Consider the following 18,631-nt stretch of genomic DNA (forward strand, 5'->3'; position numbering starts at 1 on the left):
ATTGGCAATCTAAACAACTTCTCACAGATCATATACATATGTCAAAGTACAATGATATTTTAAATCGTAGCTTCGAATAATAGAATGATTACAATTGGTAACGTCTCAATGGTCGCTGAACGGTATTGCAGTCGCATTTTCCTTTCGTCGTCATCTATGTCGACATCTAGTAATGATTTCCGTTATGACAAAATGTCTCAATCGAGACACATCCGTTGTCCCGAGACTAATCACCGTGCACATACACACATAATGTATTATACTACGGTGAACAACGGAAACCGCGACTAATGACAATTTCGTAACTACGGGTGAGTCATCTTGAACCTATCCCATGACTGTTCTGTAACATCAAACTTTAACATCAAACTCAAAATGCATTTTGACAATAGACGACAATGAATCGGGATTTTTGATTAACAAGAGCTCCGTAAAACATTTTGTACTTTTGTTGCCACAAATGTCATTATTTTTTTAATGCGGTATCATTATACTTATTATATATATTTTTGTTTGAAATTAAACGGAAAAGTTTACAGCAAAAATAACATTTATTATTTTGATAATGATAAAGTCGGTTTTAAAATCTATGAAAAAAAATCGATTATATATTATATAGATATATTACATTTCTTGTGATTTTTTTATATGGATAACATAGTTTTACATACAAATTATTCATTGTGTTGCAACTTTTAATTAATAAATATAATGTGTGCTGTAGATAAAACCTGTGTATTTATTACATGGTCCTTTAACCCAAGTTTATTTGCAAACTCGTAATTAAAAATAAATAATCCAAAAGTAATAGATTGTAATCAATATTTACTGTGTTATTTGCCCATCAAATTAAAATCTGCTGTAAATATTATTATTGTGCACCATATCATTTTTTGACATTATTCCCTTTCATAACAATTTCAATTTTTATGTGCTAACATATTTTTCAAATATTATCACATAAAAATACCTAAATAAAACTACTGTCCATAATGAAATTCAATGGTTAGAATACTTTGATTTCGAACTTTTGTTGTTTGAATATGATTCATTAAAAGTTGCCTTTGTTCGCGTGGGATTTGGCTGCCTTATCAGATTTGAAGGACCAGCGAAACACTAAGATTGCTGTTTGATTTTTTTATAACCCACGCCCGGATGTAACGAACGCCTACTGTATAAGGGCGAGCGGGAAACTCGCGCTTGTGTTTATCAACATGATAAATGCATGCTAAAAATTTCGCTATTAAATCATAACAATACTATAATGGTTGTTTTTACATACATATTTAATAAATGTTACATAATATATGCTTATATCTTATAGTGTTAAAGCGATAAAATAAATGCTGCATTAATATTCTAATAAGCTGCTTCATGACGAAAATTTTTCGATTTATATAAAATGTTTTATTTTTCGTTGTAAATAATTAGGTTTACATTAATTATTTTAATTTGCTTAAAACCGCAGAAATTTTGAAGTCAAATATTGATTTTAATCTGCTGCATTTAGGTCAGGTAGTACGAAAAGGGACAGATTTCATATTAACACTAACAATATAAGTTTTATGACCGACTATAGGAATTACGATTATAAAACATTTTTTTGCCACTTATTGGAATATTTGATAGTGATTAAAAATGCAATGATAGTGAGTAATGATTATATTAATGAGTCTTTGGTAAGGATTCGTTTGACGGCTAAATGAAACAAGATGCTATAAATCACACGAGGGATAAAAGTGACCATTAATTATTTTAGTTAAATAATAGCTGATTTAATTTTTTCAAATAAATTAATAATTATGTATTCGTTTGTTTGTACATTAATTATTTATTATAATATATTTAAATGCATATTGACTTTAATTATGGTAAAGAAAATTAGTAAAATGATTTTCCGATTATTAAAATATATACTGTAATATAATTTATAATTTTTTGAAAAATTTGGATCAATTTATCATTTTTCTGAAAATGGATGATATCGAGAAATGAGATATCAATGTAATTGATTACACATTTTTAACTCATAAAGACGTGTATTTTCAGATATTTTCAATAGATCTTAAAATTGTAAACTTTAGAAATATTGACGGTTTTTATTTATTTGCAGATTTTGTCTCAAAAATATTACAACATTTCGTGATTTTGTCTTAAAAATTTTCGGATTAAATAACGTTTTTATTTTTTGAAGCGCACTTTGCTTTTGCATGCACAAAATATGTTAAAATGTGGAATATATACTATATTTTGCGGATAAAAATTGAAAAAAATAGGTGCTAAAAATACATATAGAAATGAAATATTTGAGATGGCATCAAAAAAATATTTATTAGATTTTACAGATTATTAATTATTTACGATTTTTTTTTAATTATTTCAAGAAGTTTTTATCCAAATTAAAATATAAATCAAAGGGGAAAACATATATTGGTTGAAAGTACAGTAGATAAGACTATTTAGAAATTCTTTTATAAAATTTTAATTAATTTTCATGTTTAAGTAATATAGCTTAAAATAGCTGAAAAATAAAGTATTATTATTACATAAAAATGCAAATAAACATTAAATACCGTATATTTCCCCAATTTTTCATAATTATTTTTAATCTTTTAAAACATCAGTCTTAATTATATTTATTATTTAATTAACAAAACAATTATAAAAACACGTTGTAACATATTAAAATTCTGTAAATAAATACAACGTAAATTCTTTTAAAGTTTAAGTTTTAAATTTGTTTATTTTCTTTTACCAAAAATATCAAATAATTTTTTTCTTAAAAAATATTTATAATGAATGTGAAATAAGTTATTTAACCCTTAAATGCATGGTGTTGCAAATTCGCAACAATTTATTTAAGCGCTTATAACTATATTGCATAATGTTACATATGTGTAACAAACGCCGAGCCATTGTGCTTTCAAATTATTCCTATAGATGTTGTGATAATGCCATTTAAAAAAAATCGTTAGGTGCAAATGTGTCACATTTTTGGGAAATTCAACATTTGTTTTCATTGGTGCTAGTGGATATAAAACGAAATAAAATTAATTTATATACTCCAACGAGGTTAGTCTACCATTGTTTATTTATTTTTGACGTCTATTTTTTGTAATAGTTGCATAAAATAAACAAAACATACAGTTGTAGACACTGGTCTGGTATTTATTAAGAGAAATAGATGCAAAATGCCGAAAAATGTGGTATGGTCTTATATTTTAATAAGAAAAAAAATTGCTTTAAGAATTTCTACTTGTAAATATTTTTTTATATATTTTTAATTTTAATATACTTTTTTAGCGTTCTGCATGATGTTGCATATTTAGAACAAGCTTTTTTTATAAATATTATCCACAAATAAGCCTAAATATTTTTTTAATTATTTTTGCCGTCATTTTCAGCCTAATTTTGGTAAAAAAATATTTTTATTTTTGAATTTGGAAAAATCATGCATTTAAGATATCAAACATACAAAATAATCGTAAAATTTGTTTCTTAGTTGTTTGATCCACGAAAACAGGAAAATATCGAAAGTCAATAGTGTGCTTCAAAAGAAAATATGTAAAATATATTTATTTTATTTATATAACGTATGATATTTAAAATATATTAATGCTAATTTAGCCATTCTAAAGGTTTACCGCAACATTAGCATATTTTAGGCATTTTTCAACGCCTTTTACTTTTGCGACCGCATTATAAATGACCATATCCTTTAAAAGCAAATGGAAAGGTTATGCACATTTATACATATGCAAGTATTATATATATGCTTATACAATTGGAGATCGAGGGTAATAACGTATAGCGTTTTGAATCCGTCCTTGTCGCATTCGCAGGTGGAAAACGGGCAGGGCCGGTCGGCAAGGAGAACGGCACAGCAAAGTGGTCACGACTCGAGTTCACCGTTTTGTTCTCACGAGATCATATAAAATTCCTGAATGGGGGGATAAGCTTTGGCTCAATCTGACATGTCGTATAACACAGCCACCGCAGCGGTTTTCCGTCGATGATGACTCACTCGTACTTTTATCATGTAACAGAGTTTCACAAACTATTTTTACAGTGACGATAAACTTTAGCGTAGTGATATTTATTTAAATATCAAATATAGAATAAGTACATACAATTAAATTCATATTGATAAGCTCCGTTTCTAGATCGTAATTAATGTACTTCGCGTAAAGTGGAGCTTTTACTGTTTCACAGCTTTTGACGCGGAGCGATTCCATTAAACAGTCAGCAAATCAAGTTTAACGTTATCCCGTTCACCATCCTAGATTTTGCCTATCTGACTTTATAAGATCCGTTTATTAAAATTCCGATCTTTGATGCAAAAATAAAAATACTGGATTATAACAATTTTATAGTCTGCATATAAAAAAATCTAAGTATTAAAGTTAAGTTTGATTCATCACCAACCGCTAAGAACACAAGTGATTAAATTTTATAACTAAATTATTGGTACTTAATATCGATCCAATTACTTGCCGATGGATCCATTAACGTTTTTCATTATAATACTTAGATCAGAGCTTTAATCCAATTAACTATCCATCTACCAAAAAACGGTTTAAATTACTGCATCGCCACATACCACACCGTTACGATAAGATCTCGAATAATAAATTTATGAAAATATTTTTCCGGTAATCTAATATATTTTCCCATTAAATAGAATCACGCCAATAAACTTATTACGAAACATAATTAAAATATGTCTACCTATAATATATAAATTCGGAGTTTACCGTTAAAAAATATATAAAGCGGTAATAATAACGTCAAAATTTCTTTTCTCGGTGCCTTAATCTTAATTGCATCGCTTCCGTGACCTTTGGTCTCGTTCAAGAGATCGACTCGAATTCTTCTCGTTGCCTACCTGTTGGTCACTTCTTCGACGGCAGCCTCCAATTAGACACACCTGTATCGTCACGCCACCGTGGCAATTTCCAGCCGTAATAACACTCTTTCCCACCCTTTCTTCTGCGGTGAAATGGGTGGTCCGATTCTGATTACTCGCCGGTACAAAACGACGATCGAAATCGAACGTCAGATTTGTATTTCACATAAAAATATTTAAAAAAAGTATCAATAACTTTGCGGTACACCTCTTATGTTGATGGGATTGAATGTGCGGTATTTAGTATGGCTATTATAAACGAGGAGTTGTAAAAGTTAATTTATTAGCTATATAATCTTGGCAAGGTTTTTAATTATTCAATACTGTGTTTAATACACGAAACATATATGATAAAAATAAATTTGGATATAATCATGTCATGATTTTTGTAAAAAAATCAAAATACTGTGAAATTGCGTTTTTACGTTACAAAGTAAATTATGAACTAATTTAATGTTGAGTTTCTAAATTATTTTTTGTATTAAGAATTTCACGAAAAAATATTTTTGTTATTATAGTAATTTAAAGAGCTGCAAATATAAGCATTAGCTCTTTCAGGTTAAACTATTTTTTTATAAATACACAATTTATGTACCTTATAATATATGTTGAGGTATAAAATAATTTTAAATTGCATGGCATCTTGGACACACCCACAAAATATATTTATAATACTGCAAGGTGGCCACTTTTGGGGGTTGTTAATAAAGGGATAAAATTAACAATAGTCATTTTGGCGCAAGGATAAAACGCACTGTCCATCGCACATCCTTTCCAAGCAAAGGTTAGTAAAGACGAATGTGTTAATATTAATGATTACTAACGCAAATCCCGAGCTCTTTATTTCATTGTGAGATGAGTTGGTATTTCTTTTCATTTGCTCGAAATATCTAAATTATTTGTGCAGATGGTTGAACCCTTATTCTTAAGAAAAAATATATTTGTTTTTTAATGGTTCTTAAACGGAGTTTTTATTTATTTTATATAATATTTTCATAATTTTATATTATTCACTTCTAATTTTATGAACTTTTTGATGGCTACCATTTTAAAAATAGGTGGTAAATCAGGCTGTATATTTATGACATCAATTATTTAGAAAAGTTTTATATTAAATAAAATTAAGAAAATTAAAAAAAAATATAAAATTTTGCGTGAAACTTTTCATGGCAAAAGCTACAAGAATCATATACATTTCTGTATGTCAATAGTTTTTTTTTGTCAATTATTTTATTTTAATAATTTATTTAGCTAATAGTTAACTGTAACCAGATTGATGATGAACTTATGTCAAATTTGAGTAAAACCTGATTTAAACTATGGCTCATATTGAAGTATTTACCGGAACTTGTATGTAAAGCAGAACATATGAGCTTATGAATAAAATTTCTTATACGGTGAACTCCGGTGTCATGAAATTTGCATATCTTATTATAATATATCAGGAATTTTCAGGATAAATATTTTTATATAGCAACGTCATTTTGGAGTGACATTTATTTAATTTTGTGAAATCTATTCTTATATTTTTTTAAATATGCTAGTTTAAACTGTCCAAGATAATTACAAAGTCAATGCATTGAACCATATTTTAATTGCTTAAAATAACATTTTTTTTTAAAAATAAGTATTTTTTTTAAACAACAATAAAATTAAAAATATCTATATTTTTAAGGGTTTTCAATCAATATTACTTATTAAATTATTTAGTTGTAGCCTGAGAGGCGAAAGCTCAATGGATTAAAATTAAAAATTTAAGTTTTCTGCCGTGGTTCGAACCTGCAACTTTTAGGTTACCAATGTAGATCTTACATACTACGCTATTCCGACCTTAAATTTAAGACAACACAACATTTACAAATCTTACAGTAATGGCTGCTATTTTTATATAAAATTACGGATCAGTCGGGCTAACAAATTTAGCCAAAATATTCACAAAGTCAAATTTTCAGAAAATTTTGAGTAAAATCTGATTAAAACTATGTTGACAGAATTATTATATAAAGCAGAACATTTAATATAGAAGAAGGGCTAGAATCTCTCGTACGGTGAGCTCCGGCGTCATAAAATTTTCAGTTTATTATGTCTGAAATTTTAAGGGCACGCAACTTTTTCATTAAGCAACGTCTTTTTTTCATTAATTAGGGACCTTTAAATTATTTAACCGTCAAAGACGCCAATATTATTTTCGGGGAAATATTTACTATTTTGAAACACGATCATGAGCTTAGACACGAATTTTTCTGAAAAGTGTTTTTTTGTTACCATCTGTAATAGGCATTAACACTTTACTTGCCAAAATCTGATTAATTTATTATCTTTTTATGTTATATATTATATATATGTATGTTTAGTTAAAATTTGTTGATGTAAAAATTAGCTATAAAGCTAAATAAATAAATAATCAGTTTTACTCCTTTATATTGGACCTTAACCCTTTCACCGCGGATGATATTTTTGCGTACAGTTTATAGATTTGTTCATATGTTGGGGGCACTTTCAAGTGATTACAGTCTTAAATTCTACTAAATAACCATATTATTAGGCTCAAATGTTTATGGCATGGATCTGATCTTATCATTGCAGAAAAAAATCATTTTAATGGGATGTAGGGTATTTTTTCATTAATATTTTTTAAGCATATAATCTAAAAGACTCACTAACTAAAGAGTTGAAGAACTAAACTCTAATTGCATTAAATAGTAATTTTTATATAGCCTACTCATGTATCAAATTCGGATCAGGAGACCACTTTACAATAAAACACTGCCATTAATGAATGAATAAAAATAGTTTGTATAATATTGTTATTTATGAAAATGATTGGTTCATTTAAACTAATTTTCTATTAAATAAAAGTAGATTATATGAATTTTAATGCAATTGTATAACCTTAAAATATTCTTATACACGATACGTATATTTTACTCACAGCATGCCATTTTAACATATTTTCAACTCGATGTGATGAAACCGTGCAATTAAGAGAAATGTTCTCGTTTCATTTGCACAATGCTGATTATAGTTTTTTTAACAGTACTATATATATTATACAAGTCGTCGACACGCTCTCTAGATATATCAAGAGACGGCTCTGTACCGACATCACTATTGTTTTACTTTAAAAAATAATACCTTTGCTTGTAATTGCACATAGGTGTAACTAAATGATTCGTGTTAAACTAAAATATTTCTTTGTAAGACTTTAGAAGCCATCAATCAAAATTTAATAGTATGCTATTTGTAGATTTACAATTCGATACTATCACATCAAATTATTTTAGTGTTATTATAGTTATATTCGTTCAAAGGAATCGTTTCTTATGCGATAAGAGATCTGGTTAACATTTTCCGGGTGCAAACGCGTGAGTTGCGCTCTTGTACCGGGGTTGTCCGCGAAATGGATTTACAATTTCAATTATTTTCACAATATATAGTAGATAGGTTTAATTCCTAACATTTCAATGTTTCAAAACGCTTTCCGGGTGTGTTAAAAGTATCAAGATCTGACAAAGTTCCCTCGGGCCCTCGGGCTGATTGTTCAGCAGTGGAAGTATTAAATTAGTTCAATAGTCGAGTTTAATAGCATGCAAACGGTACATGGAACATACACAAGTGCAGCTGTTGCATTCGCAGATGCTGGAAAGTAATAAAAGCAACATCCACCAATGGGATGTATCATTATTTAAATGCATTGTATTTTTTTTATTTTTCTTACTATAAATTTATGTCGACTGGAGATTGAATTTTATCAGATCAGATGTTTATTATTATTATGTGCTATTAAATTAGATAATCCTAAAATAAATGCTGTTTTTTAATTTTTCTAAAGTAAATCTAGATTTTCGTGATGATTAATTCAATTACTTATACATGATATATGCATAAAAATATATTTTCTGAAATTTTTACATACAAACGAAATATTCAGCTCTTTAAAATTGGTACTATAAATACATTTTCGCATATGATATCAAAATATATTCATATGAATTTTCCATTAGTGAATTACGTAATAATTTATGGAATAGTAAAATTTGCTTCAATGAAAATAAATATATTTTATAAACTCAGATTATTACTTACAACAATATAAATTTAGGAACAACATTATTTAAGTGTGTTTATAGATTATATCTAAATTTAATAATATTTTTTAAGACTGACTAAAATATGTTAAGAAACTAAAATAATTATATATTATTCAATTTTGCGTTCTCAACTGCTTTATTGTGCAGCAATATAAGTTTTAATGCAGAATTCGCAATTGAATACGTTGTAAGTATTGCAGAATAAAGCGATGAGAGCGATTTTAAAGTGTAATAAAGATACTAAGGTGAGATGTATGTTAAAGAAATAATCTTGTATGAGTGTGAGAAATTATTTGAATTTTTATACAGTATTTATTTATGGGTTATATAAAAATCTATATAAATAATATTTAATTGAATTAAATTACCATAACATTATATAAGTAAATATATTTAGTGAAAGCATGTAAGATATAATTTATAATATTTTAACTGGTATTACGCTGAGATCACAAAGTGGCCATTTGAGAAGATTTTTAATATTTTAATTAATTGATTGGTATAATTCGAGTTGCTCGAATTTAGAATCACTCTATTTATACGTATGTATAGTATGCACTGCGAAGTGCAATGGGGTCAGCGCGTGCAGAATTATATCAGAGTTGCTTTGCTTAGCGAATTTCTATGCGTCCGCCATTTAACTGGTGGCTGCACGAGGAAATGCAATTCATGTGCAATTCTCAGCTCACTTTGGACATGATCTAGGTAGCGCCAACAAAGGAATTTGCTGCTGGAGGGGTATTTAGAAGCGAAGACTTCTGACCACGGCTTTTGTGGAACAAAGAGAACTTTGAAAATGGTCCTTGGAGATGGTGTAATCAATACCGATAGATTAATATGTCAGTCATCAACATGCCATAAACCTTATACTGCTCGACACAAATTGCTCTTGAAACATGAAATGATCATAACATATTTTTATTTATTTGTTGACAGATATTCGTGCGATGGAATCCAAGGGAACGAGTCGAGCGGAAAGAAGAAAATTTTCACGGATTCCAGAACGAAACCGTGAAGAGGCGCAATTGTGAAAATAAAGTGAAAATATGTAGCTTAACGTAAAAAGTAAACAACCGTGATCTTTTTGACAATAACGTAAAATATATACTATCAAACAAATCAAACTTTCGCTTCATTCAAAATTGTGCTAGTTATTTTTTTATTATTTATTTAGATCGTGATCCGTGAATTTTGTGTATTAGTGGATATAAAAAATCTATAAAAATGGCACACAAAGTTAAGAATAATCATTACGTGGCCACTCACAGGCCAAACAATGGACATATTAGTGGGCCGAGGAGTTCTCCTGGATCGGGAGCTTATAATAGGGGATATTCGACGGATGGAGAAGATTCTCATAGAGCGCCATCAGATAGGACTTTGTCAGAATATATGGTAAGCTTTATAATATTTATATAATAAATGATTGTTTCAAAACAATTAAAATATTATTATAAAAATTATGCTCATAAAAAATATAATTAATTGGTTTTTTTATAGTTTATATATTAGCTATGGGAAACAAATTCTTAAATTGATTATTGCATTAATAATATACAGTTAAACTCATTAGATTTTTCATTTAATATAAAATATTATTGACGATTGCTTAGTCCATATTTGGAACCATGTGAATTTGCGGATCTTTTTAAGTTTAATCCATGTAAATTATTTATGTATTTTCTTAACAAATTTTTAGCTCTTAGAATGTATATATATATATTTATACAAATCAAAAAACTGTTACGTTATTTATTAACATGCCATAAAATTATTCGCTGATTTATTATAAAAATATATCAATTTTTGATTGAAAAAAATTAGACTACTTTAAAAAAATACCTTAATTAACTAATCAGTGGCGTAGCTAGGGTATGCGTTGCCCAGGGCGATCCTTAAAATTCCCCCCCCTCCCTCCCCCATGCATTTTTTGTAGGGTCATAAAATCAGCATTTCTTAAAATAATAAATTTGTTATTATTAAGCTCTTGTTATTCGTAAATGTATATAAGTAACCAATAAGAACCACAGTAGACGATCCCATCGCGAATATACCGCCCCCAAGCAAGTGCCGCCCGGGGCCCGCCCCCTCCACCCCTCCATAGCTACGCCACTGTAACTAATGAATTAAAAAATATAAATAACAGCGATGTATGTAACTTTCCTGGTAATTGTTTAGTTGCAATTTTAATCGCAAAACAAAAACGTAACTTCTTAGGCTCTAGAAAAGGTTTTTATAAGTTAATTTCTGAAATTTCCCTATGAGTTAAATATTTCATTTAATTGTGCCGTTATCTTAAATTTATATTATTTTATCTCTGCAAGAATATATTATTTAAATACAAAGCGTTTGAGTTTTCATGAACCCTTTGAGGCGAGATTTTTTAGCTTACTTTTTAAAAACATTTCCTACAATTGCCTAGATTTGTTTTGAGATTTCTCAGGTAACCTCGTTCAAAGAGACTTCCACTTTACAGAAAATCCTGATAGAGCATTGCAGTAATGATCACTTTAAGATTAAAAAAGTCTAGTTAAAAATGAATGATAAAGCTCTTGATTGATTCAAATTATCAAAATATTTGGGCTTAACCGTTTTGCAAAAAACCTTAATCGATTTGCAAAATAAATAAAATTATATTCACTATCACAACTAAATCTGCATTTTATGCTAAAAAAATATATATGGTTCGAAAATAAATTAGTCCTTTTCTCTCGAGACTTAGAAAGAGAATCATATTGAAAATTGTCAAAATATTGGTGAAAAAACAATGCCTTTTTTGGCGTTGATTATTTTAACTATTTTAATTTGAGTGAATATATTTTATAAAATTTTTAGAAATTCATAAATAGTAAAGCGACCTTAACTTTTGTTACAAATCAGCAAATTATCATTTTCCATTGAATATTAACATTTGTTATGTAATTGGTGGATTTAACTAAAAAATAGCTTCAAATGTGTACTTCTTACTGAAATTAAAATCTAAAGACTCTTATACTACTTACCACGAATTATATATGTATGCAATGGTTTTACTCCATATACTATTAGTAGTAAACGAAAAAACTATTATTTGCTAAAAAATAAATTAATTAGTCCATTATTTATATATCCTTTGTGAACTTTTATATATGTTCATTGAGTCTTTATTATTTCTGAAATTAAAATTTTTAGGCTCTAAAAATTCTAATATCACAACAAAAGTGCATTAATCAATTCTTGCAAATACATATATATTACGGCTCTTGAATTCTTAATTATTGTGCTATGTATATTTTACTTATTTAAACTTAAAGTTTGACAGTACCTTCCTGATTGAACCCTACAGTTAATATACTCCAAACTTTTTATTAATTTCCTGACATTAAATATTATACGTTAAAGAAAAAAAATATAAAAAAAGAATGGGCAAGTCTTGTAAATGTCTGCTGAAGTAAATTTTATTTTTTTATTAAATATATAAATAGTATAAATATTTCATAATCAAAATTTTTGTTTTAATTTTAAGAATATAAAAATAAAATTCTTGAAAATTTTGCTTAATCTACAAAATATTCTTAATTTTATCTAGGAAGGAAATATTAGCTGAAAGACTTTTTTGATTAAAATTCATTAAGAATTAATAAAAATCTAATGATATTAACAACAATTCCACAAATAGTTACAAAATGCAATTTAGAGTCTATTGACAAATATCCCACAAAATAATAAAAAAATTAGGCTAAAGAATGAATTTTATAGTGTGGAAAAAACGTATGCTTATAATAAACTGATTAGATACAGCATCAGGAGTCTTAAATTATTAATTCAAATTTAATTAAATTATTTTGAGATTTTAATATAATTTACCTATTTATTTGTAGTGTACATATACTTTATTAGTTATGCATTTTAAAAAAAAATATTATTGCCATACATAATAAAAATAGATAAACTGTTCCTAGTACTATGGCTAGAGGCTATATGCTTTTATTTCTTTTCCAGACCAGCAACGAACGATCGACCCCAGTGGCACCCGCCCGGAAACACAGATCAACCCTCTCGCCCAGCAGAAGTACTCCGCCCTCGAGGGACCCCGACCATAATAACCTCACCGACAACGGATCAGATATTTATGTTACCAGCGCCGCCTACAAACCACCTTCAGAGATAAGGTAACTAAATATAAACCTTAATTTATTCACATCATACTTTTAGACGCCTATGCATTATGCAAAGTAATCTCTATAAATAATATATATTATTTCATATTAATTTTATCGGTGCGTTAAATATAGACCACCTTGTATTTAATGAGCTGCCATTATTTCCCACGGAGTGCCAAAAACACGCCCCAAATCAATCGAGCCTCGTTTAATCCGCCTCGGACATTACCATTTAATTGCTTGTTGAGCAACCGTTATATGACAGGAAGTTTGACCTCTACAGACACCTCGTCTTTAACATACAAAAAATCAAACGAGTTTAAAGGTTTTGCATGAATGTAGTTTATATATGTATAATAGATATATTTTGTACAAGATGCGAGTAACTTATTTGTAATAAGCGTATATACATATATATTTTATGAGATCATTCATTCGGAATAACCTTATTAAAATCAATATTTTAATTATATTTTGATCTTGCTGTAATTAGAGATTTTCTAATTTATAAATTTATTATACTTTTTATTTTAAAATTACCGATTATTCGTTCTTTAATAAATTTACTATTTATTTATTTTTTAATTATAACTATGAAGTTTTAAAATATAAATATTAAGTGATTTTTTTTATAAAAATAGCAGCAAAAAATTTTATTTAATAATAAAAATTTATATTTCTAGAATTAGTATTATTTTTAACGCGCATATTTTTTATTATAATCGATTAATTCATTTACTTGATTACCAGTAACTGAAAAAATCTCTTCCCGGTCACAGTACTTTGTTAAAAATAACTGAAAAACGTCTGGCACGCACCCACCCTTTCTTATGCAGCGGTATAAAAATGCAGCTGTAATAAAAAAATTAAAAATATTCATTCAAATTTAAATTTTTTAACAAAAACAAATACCATCTAAAGTAGAATCGTACATCCTCGTTCTTTTTTTATTGCTAAAAACTTTTCGGCTGTGGAAAAATTACTCTCGTTTTGTCTTGATGTTGATTTAATCGACAACAAGGCTATAAATAGCCACTGTAAATTATATGTTCTCCTACACGTCTGTTTATCCATTAGATGTTAGTTTTCTTACACTACTCTCTCTGTAAGGCTGAAAAGAAAATCTTTCTCTAAGTTTTGAGCCAATGATACATTTTCAATTTCTTTAACATTTAAACTCCAGTGACTCTCCGGTGAATAATTAAAAAAGTCATTTTTTTATTGGTAAAATATTCTGGATTTTGTTTATATTTAATTAATGACAAAAAACTTCCACAATAATTAAATACTATTAGTTTTACAGGTCACTGAAATTTAAGTATTGTTTCCTAATTTGTAAAAATCCAGGGATGTCATTTCAGCTTTTTTCAGAGGGTAGCAAAAATTGGCCAGTTGGTGGTCGTTTTTTAATATTTTTATTTCATCAAGATTCATAGTATTTCATTATATGAAATGCATTTTTCTGGCCAAATTCAAGGTTGTCCCTATTTAGAATCCACGTATTTTTATAGCAAGATTAGAACTTACAATAAGTGAGAATCGTAGATTTTTGGATTCTCAGAATTCAAAAATCTACGTCAAAAGCAATAAAATCGTGTTGGCGTCGTCGCAGTAATGCTCGGTTATCTAGCGTTCATATTAAAGCTTTTTATATAAATATTACGAGAATCAAATAAAGAAAGCATTTCTAAACCGAATTTTGATGAATAGGAGAGCGCAAAAAACAATTATCCCTTCTCAGAAGGCAAAAATCCACGTCAAAAGTAATAAAATCGTGTCGGCACCGTCGCAGTGAGAACGTCCTATTGGTCAAAATTCGCTTTGAATATACTTTGACCAATGCTCTTATATCAGAAGTCCGTAGTAATATCGGTAGTGCCCCCCCCCCCCTTTTTAATGACGTCTCTGTAAAAAGCTACCATCTGGGTTTCACATCTAAAACGAGGTTCAAAATTTTTTGAACTACAAATAGATACTTTTGTAATATTTTTAAAAAATCATAATTTTTCTTCTGCCGTTTTTCGTACAAATTTAATTTTATATAATACAAAATGTTTTATATAATTTCTCAAAAAACGAGAATTTTCGATTTGCCATTTTTCTTGAGAAATAATTCTAGGTTTATATGTAATTGAAGAGGAAATTTTATTTTGTTCCTCTCTAGAGTCGCGATCACGTCGAATGTATGTCTTCAATAAAGTTATTAATACTTTAAGTTAATTTAAAGTAGGAATACTGCATTATGTGTCTGTGAATGTGAGTGGTTGTTCGGCTTTGGCGAGAGACAATAATCCAATAATAAGTTAATCACTGTATGATCCATCGATAGGCACTGCCTGTGAAACATTTGGAACCTGCATTGGAAGTTAACATGCACTTAACACTCGACTATTTCGTAAATTATGTAAAGATTGTGAAGGAGAATATACATATCTACTTTATCATACAGAAGTTAAGTGGCTCTTAATTGGAAATTGAACTCAAAAGTCAACTTGAAATTTTTATGGTTGATCACAAACATGTTCTCGCAGATAAGTTTGCATATCTTGCATATTTAGCTGATATTTGAATGCATTAAACATAGAATTGCAGAGTGAAATTATAAATATAATTTTAACCAGAATTTATTCTACATATATTGAAGACAAAAACAAAACAAAATGGGATAGCTGCCTTTTCAAAGTTAGCTCTGTTTTTGGAAGATTGTAAAATTATCATATTTGCCGACAACAAAGTTACGTCATCTTACTAAACTTAAAGATCGGCTCTAATTATTTTTTAGATCTATATTTACATACTGTCAGTTGGATTGTAGATCCTTTTAAATATGAAATTGCTGATGTACCAGACGAGTTTCATTCAAAATGCTCCAAATTTTATGTGATGGTATCAAATATAAAACGATATAATTTCTCCAAAATCTTAAGTGAAAATGTTTTCAAATAAATCATTTTATTTTATAATGAGGATGTTATGTTATTATTAAATAAACATTTTTAACTTAAGTAATATGTGATTTTTCATCTTTTCACATTAAAGGGTTAAGCCAGTGTATAATATAAATATATGTTGAAGTAATAGATACAAAAGTTTTTCCACCCCTGTTCTAGAATCGACTAATCAAAGCATTAATTAAATATATACTATGAATTATATATTATTATATTCAGTGAGTGCCAGCACTAAATGTTGTAAATCCCCTTAAAATCTTAAATCATAAAATGGCTAATCATACTTATGTTTAACGATTGTATACATATTCTAGTCACAATTACCTGGCCTATTATATACATATGTATGTGGCGTGGTGGGTCTTAAAGTTTGATAACCGCTTCTTTCCGACGTAAAAAGATCGTTTAAACAGGAAAATTGTATATTTACGCACTTTATACAATAATTACAGATAGACAAGTTAATGGTATGCCGTTGAAATACGATAAACAATTTCCTTATCATATAAAATTGTATATTATATTATATTATATAACAAACATAAAATTTACTCTGCGCACGATGTGAAAAAAGTTATTTTACATAATATTTATTACACGTATTCGTATGATATAAACAGCAACGTTTATTTTGCTACACATCCCATAAATTCTTACGCATCGTGTGAATGTGCTACGTGAAAGAAGTCGTTTAGCCTCGATTTGATCCAATCAAAAAAAATGTTAGCATGTGTGAAAAAATTGTCGCAATATAAATGCATATTCATTTGCGACATGTGGGATATTGCGTAATGAATAAAGTGCGGGAATTTTCTCACCGATGCGAGAATTTCATCGATAGCGAATATGGGTTAATGACTTTAATTCGATATAGTAAAAATGCTATTTCAATATTTTCACATATGTTGTTGGCCTTTAATATATCGAAATCTTAAAATATTATTATAGTTTTACCTTGATATTTAATCATTTTATTTTAAAACACATTTGGTTGATCGTATAAATATGAAATCGAAATAGTCTCAAATATTTGCTTTTAAATTATGCAATATTAAACTGACTCTTAGTTATAATAACAATTTTAAATTATAAATTTTATTTAAAAATATGTCTTAAGAGAAATGAATAATGTATTGTAATCAATCTGCCCGAAAATAAATGCGCAATTCACCGCCAGCAATTAATCGCTATCAGTTTACTGCCGCGTCAATTGATTAATTTCTATTTCATTAACCCTTTCACCGCGGCTGATATTTTTGCGCGCTATTTCGAGATTTTTTAATATGTGGGGCATCTATTCATGCCATATTTTTTTTAATATTATGCTTCTATAAATTTAAATAACTTACAGCCTTAAATTATACTAATTATTTAGCACCTGTAGATGCCTAATGAGTACTGGCGATTTTCTTGATGACTTTTATCTGCAGTGAAATGGTTAAGATTCATAGTATTTAATTAAATGAAATGCATTTTTCTGGCCATATCCAAAAGCCTTCATTGTCAAAAAAGATAATAAGGATGCATTTTGTTTTTTGCGATACACCCACCAGTAACTATAAATCATCGTAGCAAGTATTCTAACCATCGTGGGTGGTTCAAGATCAGAGCATCTAAGATAGGCTATGTGAGTGCTAAATTATTGAGCGACGATTTGCACACAATGTTCTTATCACGCCCATGTTATGAATGCAAATAGGATCTGATTCCAAGAACAAGAATAAGTAACCATGGTCCCGTTAACTTCACGCGTGATGTACGAAGTACGCATTCATACCCTATTTATTAAGAGACATTGGACATTTGCCTTATCTCTCGCGAGGATGTCTTCATTGGCTCTTCTATGTGTGTGTTGTAAAGCTGGTCCATTGTTCATTACGCTTTTCGCACGGCGTATCTCCTCCGTCTCGGCAAATTGTACAATGAGACTCTAATGGCAGACACGGCCGCACACAGATGTGAAATCATTATCATAAAACACAATGCTGCTGTGGTGTATTCAGGTGTAATAGGAATGTTGAAATTATAACGGTTACGTCACCGACACGCACAGATTCTGCTAAAACGACAGCATGCTAATATTTGTTGGTAAGATTGTCAAGTGGAGCGTAAACTGTAAAAAAAATGATAATTGAATTAAAATTGAAGCACGGTGATGGGTAAAGATGGTACTTACATACTATAAATCATGATAGACCAGATTGTCATTACTAAAAAAAGAGTATTGATACATTGCTTCAATGCCAAAAGGAAAAATATTTTTTTTGCTTAAATGTTATTTTAACATTTAATTTATCATATCGACATAATTTTTTTTAAATCTTATAATAATAAAATTGTGTTAGCTAATATGATTTAAAAATGGTGTCTGTGGGGGAACTCACAGATAGGCCCTCGTTTGTGGGAAGCTCGCGTTAAAATCTGTGACCAAAAATAATCATTCATCAATAAGAACTAAAGGGTTTCCCATAAATAACACGCAAGGATTCTTCGGTGCATTGAATGAATATTTCTTTGTTACGAAACGGTCACGGGAAACAA

General features: G+C 28.6%; 1 protein-coding gene across 3 annotated transcripts in view; it reads left to right on the plus strand.

Annotated features, from left to right (window-relative positions):
- LOC148237020 (uncharacterized) overlaps positions 1-18,631 on the plus strand; it is a 109,038-nt gene that overhangs the window by 83,204 nt on the left and 7,203 nt on the right. For 2 of the 3 annotated variants that reach the window (XM_088182382.1, XM_088182381.1), the window contains exons 3-5: positions 9,934-10,062; positions 10,172-10,392; positions 12,979-13,148. In XM_088182382.1, the coding sequence (XP_088038508.1) occupies positions 10,222-10,392; positions 12,979-13,148 (341 nt within the window). In that variant the 5' untranslated portion in view covers positions 9,934-10,062; positions 10,172-10,221. Of the gene's footprint in view, positions 1-9,933; positions 10,093-10,171; positions 10,393-12,978; positions 13,149-18,631 lie in introns of those variants that run through there. The other variant, XM_088182383.1, reaches the window with a different exon arrangement.

This window comes from Plectrocnemia conspersa, unplaced genomic scaffold (genome assembly GCF_051122295.1).
Source record: "Plectrocnemia conspersa isolate PC_06_02 unplaced genomic scaffold, ASM5112229v1 ptg000003l, whole genome shotgun sequence".
Taxonomy (NCBI): Eukaryota; Metazoa; Arthropoda; class Insecta; order Trichoptera; family Polycentropodidae; genus Plectrocnemia; species Plectrocnemia conspersa.